The sequence below is a fragment of the Triticum dicoccoides genome, chromosome 5B (assembly GCF_002162155.2).
Source record: "Triticum dicoccoides isolate Atlit2015 ecotype Zavitan chromosome 5B, WEW_v2.0, whole genome shotgun sequence".
NCBI lineage: Eukaryota > Viridiplantae > Streptophyta > Magnoliopsida > Poales > Poaceae > Triticum > Triticum dicoccoides.
This window is the reverse complement of record NC_041389.1, coordinates 702,172,585-702,181,879: the sequence shown is the minus strand read 5'-3', so window position 1 is coordinate 702,181,879 and position 9,295 is coordinate 702,172,585. Positions and strand designations below refer to the sequence as shown.

At 43.6% G+C, this 9,295-nt stretch overlaps 2 protein-coding genes across 7 annotated transcripts in view; both read left to right on the top strand.

Moving 5' to 3' along the window:
• LOC119312782 (prolycopene isomerase, chloroplastic-like) overlaps positions 1-4,764 on the top strand; it is a 12,378-nt gene extending 7,614 nt beyond the window's left edge. The window contains exons 7-10 of one of the 4 annotated variants that reach the window (XM_037588544.1): positions 1,375-1,533; positions 1,656-1,892; positions 2,187-2,542; positions 4,635-4,764. In XM_037588544.1, the coding sequence (XP_037444441.1) occupies positions 1,375-1,533; positions 1,656-1,892; positions 2,187-2,501 (711 nt within the window). In that variant the 3' untranslated portion in view covers positions 2,502-2,542; positions 4,635-4,764. Of the gene's footprint in view, positions 1-1,374; positions 1,534-1,655; positions 1,893-2,186; positions 2,821-2,917; positions 3,224-4,634 lie in introns of those variants that run through there. The other 3 variants (XM_037588543.1, XM_037588542.1, XM_037588541.1) reach the window with 3 other exon arrangements.
• Positions 4,736-8,760, top strand: LOC119312783 (shaggy-related protein kinase kappa-like). 3 transcript variants are annotated; one of them, XM_037588545.1, is made up of 12 exons: positions 4,736-4,930; positions 5,313-5,405; positions 5,495-5,554; positions 5,642-5,914; positions 6,733-6,807; positions 6,982-7,038; positions 7,221-7,361; positions 7,430-7,480; positions 7,566-7,661; positions 7,895-7,978; positions 8,075-8,177; positions 8,420-8,760. In XM_037588545.1, the coding sequence occupies exons 1-12, from the start codon at positions 4,772-4,774 to the stop codon at positions 8,506-8,508; spliced, it is 1,281 nt and encodes a 426-aa protein (XP_037444442.1). In that variant the 5' UTR covers positions 4,736-4,771; the 3' UTR covers positions 8,509-8,760. The 3 variants fall into 3 exon arrangements, with proteins under 3 accessions (XP_037444442.1, XP_037444443.1, XP_037444444.1); XM_037588546.1 differs by lacking the exons at positions 4,736-4,930; positions 5,313-5,405; positions 5,495-5,554; ... (1 more) ...; positions 6,733-6,807; positions 6,982-7,038 and having other exon boundaries at positions 7,273-7,361; positions 7,556-7,661; XM_037588547.1 differs by lacking the exons at positions 4,736-4,930; positions 5,313-5,405; positions 5,495-5,554; ... (1 more) ...; positions 6,733-6,807; positions 6,982-7,038 and having other exon boundaries at positions 7,297-7,361; positions 7,550-7,661.
• The last annotated feature ends 535 nt before the right edge of the window (positions 8,761-9,295 follow it).

Below are 9,295 nucleotides of genomic sequence, written 5' to 3'. Positions count from 1 at the left end.
GTGGTCTAGTTGTTGGGAAAATTTACAAAGATGAATTTCGGCTTTATTTGCAAAATCTCTCTAGAATTTAGTAAAATGGGCATAACTTTTGCATACTGACTCGGATGAAAAAGTTTTTTATATGAAAAATCATCTACTCGAAAAGTTACGGGGCTTTTAAGATCTAGAGTGGAAAAAATCTAACAGAAACCTAACAGAAAAAAAGTTACGGGGCTTTTAAGATCTAGAGTGGAAAAAATCGAAAAAATTTCAAACTGTGGTCAAACAATGGTCAAACTAATTATTCTAGAATATTAGTGTTACTAAATAATTATTTCAGTTATTTTGAATTTTGGTCAAATCTGGTCAAACTGTGGTCAAACAATGGTCAAACTAATTATTCAAGAAATATTAGTGTTACTAAATAATTATTTCAGTTATTTTGAATTTTGGTCATATCTGGTCAAACTGTGGTCAAACAATGGTCAAACTAATTATTCAAGAAATATTAGTGTTACTAAATAATTATTGTTTTTTTTAAACAATAGTTTCAAACTCAAACAGTGAAATGTGTAACTTCATGCTCACGCAAAATTCCTGAGGGTTAATAGGATTGACATCTTACTATTGTTAGCAAAACAACAAGTGCAGACTTGGAAACGAGGGAGAATAGAACCCGGAAGTTAAGCGTGCTCAGGCTGGGGGAGTGGGAGGATGGGTGACCGTTCGGGAAATTAGATGATTAGGAATGATGAGGGGTGATTAGAGATTAGAGGATAAATTGAGCAGTGATGAGTGGTGGTGATTAGAGATTAGAGGTTAAAATAATTCAGAAATTTGAAAATAAAAAAATTCAAAAAAAATCATAAAATTTTCTTTAGGTGGAGCTCCACGTGGCCGCGACCTTTAGGCCCTTACGAACCGGGACCGATGCCCCCTTTTCTACTAGTATATGAAGTACTGTCTCTATATAGTACTCCCTCTGTCCCAAAATATAAGAATGTTTTTAACATTACACTAGTGTCAAAAATGTTCTTATATTATGAGACGGAGGGAGTATCTTATTGGTGCCAAAAATCTTTCAATATTAATAAGGTACAAATCCACAATAGCCAATACAATATGGTATCATCCCTCCCAAGCAAACTAAGTGCTATCTTGTCTACCACTAGATATCCATCCCATTAAGATTCAGGCCTTTGCCACCTTTTGCACTAGCTAGTGGCAGACCATGCAAATCTTGTAGGCCAAGACGAGCGACCTCCTTGTCTCATGCATCTGTTTCCAAGTGCCATGCATGATTACCTTTTCCCTCATATTGACTTCCATCATGCTTGAACACATCGATACGGCCGCTGAAATCCTGTCATGAATGAAATGTTTTCCTCTTTGCAGATCGTACGTGCGAAGAAAGCGGTCGTTAGCAACGCGTCCATGTGGGACACCCTGGGTCTTCTCCCACCAGACGCCGTCCCGAGATCATACCAAGATCAAGTGAAGGCGACGCCGCAGTGCGATTCGTTCATGCACCTCCACCTGGGTTTCGACGCGGAGGTTGGTTGTCTCATATGCTTCATCATAACAAATTATCTTTAGATCCAGTTATACTTATGTCTATTTATATATTTGCTTCATCGGTACATTTTCGCGTTGTAACCATCTATGCAACTGGATAGTGTGTCAAGGAGGACCTTGGGATCCATCATATTGTGGTTAACGACTGGGACAAAGGAGTCGACGGCGAGCAGAATGTCGTGCTGATATCCGTCCCCAGCGTTCTCGGCGAGGGCCTGGCGCCGCCGGGGAAGCACATCCTTCACGCGTACACGCCGGGGACGGAGCCTTTCGGCCTGTGGGAGGGGCTCGACCGGAAGAGCGCGGCATACCGGAGTCTGAAAGAGGAGCGTTCCGAGGTAATATGCAACATATTACCTACTAGAAATGCAGTATTGTTACTCTTCTAGTAATCCACATAGTAACTTTGTTCCCTTGGTCTCTTGGAATCAGCACATAGATAGATACAAATAGCTCCACTTTAACACTTTTAACATCCTTTGGAGCTCCTTTCGTCAAAAGTTTAGCAAAAAACTCCTTTCACAAAAGTTAAGCAAAAGTTAGTTTAGACACTCCTTTTTACTGGCCATGAGCTGCTGTTACCTGCTGTCTGTCTTAACCAACTTTTGTAATGGGAAACTTTTTGCTTGCAGGTGATGTGGAAGGCGGTGGAGCTGGCGCTGGGCCCGAAGTTCAGCCGGGAAAAGTGCGAGGTGAAGCTGGTGGGCACGCCGCTGACGCACAAGCGGTTCCTCCGGCGGAACCGGGGCACCTACGGCCCGGCGATAAAGGCCGGGGAGGCGACGTTCCCGGGGCAGGCGACGCCGGTCCCGCAGCTCTTCTGCTGCGGCGACTCCACCTTCCCCGGGATCGGCGTGCCCGCGGTGGCCGCCAGCGGGGCCATCGTCGCCAACACGCTCGTCTCCGTGGCGCAGCACTCGGAGCTCCTCGACGCCGTCGGCATCTGAGTAATTAACCATCTCAGTGCAGGACATGTTCTGGTAAAGTGGTGAGTTAAGCACATGCCTGATTACCTACCATCACCTTTGCTTGGAGTCCAGCTGTGATGAATCAGCTTCTCACAGCACACACACCAGCACTTTGCACTTTACAGTGGCATGTAACTAAGAACTGTAGTATATCTGCCATGGCTGGCATTGACCCCGGTCAGCGAGCACGATGAGCATGATGAGGATGAAACTTTTGGAGTGCTCCTTTCTGTTGCTGCTGCCACTTGTTTCTTTCTTGTTGCCATTCTTGTTGGGCAAAGTTGTGTGTGTGGCTGCAGTGCAGATGCATTGCCATGACTTTGCTTTGCTTGCATTGCATCAAGTATCATTATCAGTTTATTGCATCAAAGTTTTTCTCCCTGCATTGCTGGCAGGCAGGCAGGGGAGCAGAGCTGTGGAGAAGAACCATGCAACATTTTGTTCAGTATAAGATAGAGAGAAAAAGAAAGCACACGAGAAGATTTAATCAGCACATACAGAAGAGACAGGCAGAGTTTTCTTGTGTGCTCCCTGTTTGACACTGTGACTGTGTCAAAAAACGTCATATATTTTTATACGGAGAGAGTAGTTTGCAAAAAAAAAAAGACATGGTTGAGAATGTATATAAAGTGTTAGATGCTGTCTGAACATCACTGATTGGTCAGGTATAATAATGCTACTTACTCCTTCCGTCCGAAAAAGCTTGTCCCAAGCTTGTTCCTCAAATGGATGTATCTAGCACTAACTACTCTTAGTGCTAGATACATCCATTTGAGGGACAAGCTTTTTCGGACGGAGAGAGTACATGACATGGAGTTTCAGCACTGAATAATACCGCGTCTGACAGAGTGGTCTCCTGAACCTGAAGCTCTCCATTGTCTCTGTTTCTACCGAAAGTTGTGTGGCACCACACCACACCACACCTCAAGCAGCCTTGTGTCCACTCCCGATCACAATGTGTTGGATTTTGTGTTGAATATTATTAGAATTGTACTATGCTCTGTCTATGTGTGTGCAACTTTGAAAGCTTGTTTCACAGAAGCATCATCATCTCTCCCGCACAGCAGAAAAGCTACACTATAATTGTCTTTTTTGTCGTTCAGAAAATGCCCTTTGCACGCCCATGTAGTACCTCACTGTATCTTCCTCTGTCATAACTGCAAAATTAACACCAGTTGCATCACCGACGACGTAGTTTCCAAATTATTAAGCATTTCACTATCAGTTTACCTGCCAATAATTACATACTTTTACATTATATAAGATAATCCTTTCACATCACAGGTCACTCCCAGGTAAATAAATATCCCATCTAGTATTATCCATCCATCAGTCAATCCACAAAATTTTCGCTGCCAAATTGACTGTAAACAAAGGTGTCGCCTTCACGGTTCTTCAGAGTATCAGTCCCAACTTGTTTCTTTCTCCATTTCTTTCAGTTTCAGTTCACATGCTCACCATCACCTCCACCTCCTCAACTATTTTTTACTCCATGCCAATAATGTTGAGTGCCAGAAAAAGAAAAGTTCGGAAGGTAGAAGGGGAGGAGGCAGCCGCCCCCTGCCCTCCACTCACTCCCACTCCCCCTCCCTCACTCGTCAGTCACCATTACCTACTGGCCGGCCGGCCCGCCGACCGTCTCCCCCCTCCGCCGCCCCGAAACCAGCAGTTCGTGCAGGGAGAGAATCGCGGAACCGTGCGTGGAACCGCTGAGGGGCTGCGGCTTGATCTGCTCCAGAATTTTCGGCCTTCGATCTTTGGTTTCAGGTACCGGCTCTTGGATTCTCTGATCCCGCCGCTGAAAAAGTTCATCTTTATCGCTCGCGCCGGCCCGGTTTGCGGCTGGTTCGACCCAATCATCTCGGAGGATCTTGGTCCAGTTTCGTGAGGGGTTTGTCCCTCGCGATTTGGAGAGGGCCGCTGGTTTTTTTATTCAGTGGATCTTCTAGGTCTCTGGGTGGCTAGAAATTCAACTGATGTGTTTTTTTTTTGTTCTTCAGGAGACGTGTGCTCTGACCGAAGAACAATTTATTTCCTGATGATTATTTTCTGGGGGATTTATCCATTCCGAGTTAGTCTTGAACGCTTTTTTATTTTATTTTTGGTGGGCAGCTGTTGTTGAAGGAGGTGGTGGATGAAGCTGCATTGGCAGTAGGCTGACCCTTCTGCTAGCAATGAGATGAGCCCCCTGCTGTTTGCAGACGCTGACCTTGGTGATCTCCGTTAAGTCCTTACCAATCAGCTGGGAGATGGCGTATTCTGGACAGAGGCATGTCGGTGCCGCCGGGAGCTCGTCGCGGCAGGGGAATGGCTTCAAGGGGCAGGCCAGCTCAGTTGAGTTCCTGGGAAGGGGAATGGTGGGGATGCAGCTCAGAGATGCAAAGCCAGATGATGCTCATGATGAAAGGGTAGGTTTGGTTCAGTGGTTTCTGCTACTCCTGTTTGATTGACCTGTGACTGAACTGTTTAAGGTACAATGAGCAATCTGTCAGTAATCACTGTATTAATCGGTCACGTATCACAAGCCATCTTCTTCCTCATATTATATGGCTCTGCTTGAGTTTTTGTGTCTGTACTACCCGTAGTAATGGATTACTGCATTGCTGCAAGTTTAAGTATATGATGTACTGCATATTTGCGGTGTGTTCTAGATCCTGGGAATGGATGGTTTTATGCTCTGGTTTCGCTCTGTTATGGCTCATATATATTCACAGTAATCCTAATGGAAATTGTTGATCAACTTTGCATCTTGTTCTACTAGATAAAGTGACGCCATTTTTCATTTTTCAGGACAATGAGCCAGATGTGGTTGCCGATTCTGGTTCTGAAGCTGGTCAAATAATTGCAACCACAATCCGTGGTCGAAATGGTCTGCCAAAACAGGTAATGGCGATGCTACATTCATCTTGACAATCTACTATAATGTTTGGCTATCAAAGCACAATTTGCTGATATGGTGGTTAATGAAACAGTCCGTCAGTTACATTGCTGAACATGTGGTTGGAACTGGTTCTTTTGGAGTTGTATTTCAGGTAAACTTCTGACCTTTGTGTTGTCTAGGCTGGTCTATGCACAACTGATAGTTGAAGGCATATAACCTGTTACTGTCAATTCTTCAGGCCAAATGTCGAGAAACGGGAGAAGTCGTTGCCATCAAAAAGGTTCTTCAAGATAAGCGTTACAAAAACAGGGAATTGCAAATTATGCATATGCTTGACCATCCGAACATTGTTGGTCTTAAGCATTACTTCTTCTCAACCACTGAAAGGAATGAGCTTTATCTTAATCTTGTCCTTGAGTTCGTTCCAGAGACAGTTAACCGGATGGCAAGACAATACAACAGAATGAATCAAAGAGTGCCCCTCATTTATGTCAAACTATACACTTATCAGGTCTGACCTGACCTGGCAGTAATTTTTCTGAACAATGTTATGCTTCGCACAACTGTCCTCCATCTTTATTTTCTTACAAAACTATTTTAAGGTTAATCTTTGCACTAGGCATACTTGTTACCCAAATTATCTACATGCTGTCGTGTGGAACTCATGGTATATGATATGTTCCCTAATTAGTTGCAGCATTTTTCTGTCCTCATGCCTGCTCGAAACTTATTGTTCCAATAGCTGAGTACTGTGTTGGGACCTATCTACAAGTTTCAGATTAGTTATTCACACTGATGGCTTCACTAGCAACCCAAAATAACTTCTGAGACATTCAAACGTACAACCGAGCCAGCCTGTCAGTTCTACAGTCTTTGGATTTATGTTCTACCACTTTTTCTTGTATGTTTACTTAATCGTAAGGTTCTATTTTCTATGTGTATATCACACAGGCGATGAGGATGAGATTCTTTTTTTCTGAGATAAGTTTGTGCACATTTTTGTGGTAGTATGAACGTTATCTCTACTACTAGGGACTTCAATAACCTATGAATCACACATTAGTGCATCCGTATTATTTACTTTCTTCAACTAATGCTTAATTCCACTGATTTTGGAGACTATAGATAAACGTTTAGTTAATGAGTTTTGCCATACATCCGTAATCTGTTTGCTCTTTGTAGTTGTTCAAGTCAGAATATAATGTCCCAGCCATGCAACAGAATTGTTCCTTCAGTTGTCTTTTGATATTTAGTATATTGGCTCAAGATGTGATTGTTACAAGTTACAAGTCGTCTAATTATTGTTCCTGTAATCTCGTAACTTTGCAGATATGCCGAGCACTTGCTTATATACATAACTGCGTTGGCATCTGCCACCGTGATATCAAACCACAGAACGTTCTCGTGAGATTTTAACCTCCTTTTCTATGCTTTAATATGTTGTGCTATACATATCTTCCCTCGCCCTCTGAATTGTTTGGCCAGTTGAGCTTTCTTTACATCAGGAAGAACAGTTACTAATTATATTTGAAGAACCACTAATACATTTTTACTAACCCAGTAAGCTTTCCACTGTAGGTTAACCCACATACACACCAGCTTAAAATATGTGATTTTGGCAGTGCAAAGGTCTTGGTAAGTTATCTTCTATATTAGGTTTTGAAATTTAAATGCACGAGTCCTGCTGATTTTGAAAAGAGCATGCTAAACTTTCTTGATAATAATAGGAATAAAAAAAGGTGTGCACTTACGCCAGTAACCTACCCGGACATGGTGATTTCTAAATTGTTTTGATGTAATGTTTTGAATATATGCAGGTCAAGGGAGAGCCAAATATCTCCTACATATGCTCAAGATACTACCGAGCACCAGAACTCATATTTGGTGCAACTGAATATACTACAGCCATTGATTTGTGGTCCACAGGCTGTGTGATGGCAGAGCTGCTTCTTGGACAGGTTTTGTTCACGAATATAGTCATTTCCTTTTTCTCTCTACCTTCTTCTCATAATATTCATCCATGCAGCCACTCTTTCCTGGCGAAAGTGGAGTTGATCAGCTGGTTGAGATTATCAAGGTGAAAACTTATATGACATCTTAAACTGTTCTGTCCTGAGACCTGTATTCTTTACAATGACATGTTCAGTCATAGTGCCTTGCAGGTCTTGGGTACTCCAACAAGGGAAGAGATCAAGTGCATGAATCCAAACTACACGGAGTTCAAGTTCCCACAAATTAAGGCTCACCCATGGCACAAGGTAATTTGCATATTATGTCTGCCATGCTTGATTAGTGGCTGTTTGGTGTGCGCAGCAGCTGTTCGATTTGGTGCATACTTTTGGAAACATTGACTGCCGTGCTGTTAAATAGTGAGAAATAATAATTGACACAGAAGTCATTTTTGATGTCATCTGTACGCTCAGGCGCAAAATTAAATCAACATATTTTTCTCATGGTTCCTCTGTTACCTCAAAATTTTCTTTTTATTCAGGTTTTTCAGAAAAAGCTTCCACCTGAAGCAATGGACCTTGTCAGCAGGTTTCTCCAATACTCACCAGATCTTCGGTGCACTGCTGTAAGGCCACAGGATCATTTTCTTATGTTGCCTTCCAGATTGCAGACTGATGCACTATGAGCTCGTTTATGTTCTAACCATGGAACCATTCTTCAGATGGAAGCCTGCATGCACCCGTTCTTTGATGAGTTGAGAGATCCAAACACCCGCCTACCTAACGGCCGGCCTCTTCCACCCCTCTTCAACTTCAGATCTCAAGGTAGTGTAACTGTATCTAAATAGCAGTAGCAGCAGCCAGACCTTCACATTCAGCGATTCGCTTCCTGCCAATCTTGGTTGCTATAGGCTTTGCCTTCGTGCTGCATTTGTCAAGCTTTCTCCAACACCTTTGGTGTGTCAGTAGTTACATTTACCTTCAGTCTTCCTAGTTCAGAAATGCACCTATCTGCATCTAGTAAACTGCTCTCAGCTGAATCTGTCCATTTCATGTGCCATTCGCAGAGCTAAACGGTATACCTCCGGAAGTCGTCGAGCGCCTGGTTCCGGAGCATGCGAGAAGGCAGAACCTGTTCATGGCGCTCCGCACCTAGTTTTCGCGTGTCCTCTCCATGTTTTTCGCGTTGTTTGGTGTCTGGACTCTGGAGGGAAGCTTGTAAATTGAGCTGTAGCTTTCTGTGGGTGACAAGCACTGGTAGTAGAGTTGTCCCGGGATGCATGTTTGGTTTGGAGGCTTGATGGTTGGTGTGTATAGATGGTTTGCGGTTTCTGAAAGTTTCTTGTTTGGATGAGTTGATGATGCAATCAAAATCGTTCAGAAATATTTACCCTCTTTATTTTTCATAGTTATTACGACCAATGCCTAAAGGCTTCATCACTTTACTCTTCATGGAAGGGAATGTTGTTGGGGAACGTAGCATGTAATGTCAGAAAATTTTCTATGCTCATGCAAGATCTACCTAGGAGATGCATAGCAACGAGAGGGGGAGAGTGTGTCTATGTATCCTCGTAAACCGAAACCGGAAGCGTTTGATTACGTGGTTGATGTAGTCGAACTATTTCTCGTTCCGACCGATCAAGTACGGAACGTATGGCAACTCTGAGTTCTGCACACGTTCATCGCGATGACGTACCTCGCCTTCTTGATCCAGCAAGGTGTCGAGGAAGTAGATGAGTTCCGTCAGCACGACGGCATGATGACGATGATGGTGAAGTGATCCCCGTAGGGCTTCGCCTAAGCATTGCGAGAATATGACCGAGGGTGTAATCTACGGAGGGAGGCACCGCGCACGGCTAACAGATGTTGGTGTGTGTTCTAGGCGCCCTCTCCCCATATGTATATATAGGTGGGAGGGGGAGGGGAGCTGCCTTGGGCGCCCC

What these genes read in the sequence shown, in the direction of transcription:
- LOC119312783 (XM_037588545.1), top strand. Translation starts at nt 4,772, where the DNA reads ATGGCGTATTCTGGACAGAGGCATGTCGGTGCCGCCGGGAGCTCGTCG. An exon ending in ATGATGCTCATGATGAAAGG is followed by an intron (nt 4,931 to 5,312) that starts GTAGGTTTGGTT and finishes TTCATTTTTCAG; the next exon opens with GACAATGAGCCAGATGTGGT. An exon ending in GAAATGGTCTGCCAAAACAG is followed by an intron (nt 5,406 to 5,494) that starts GTAATGGCGATG and finishes TTAATGAAACAG; the next exon opens with TCCGTCAGTTACATTGCTGA.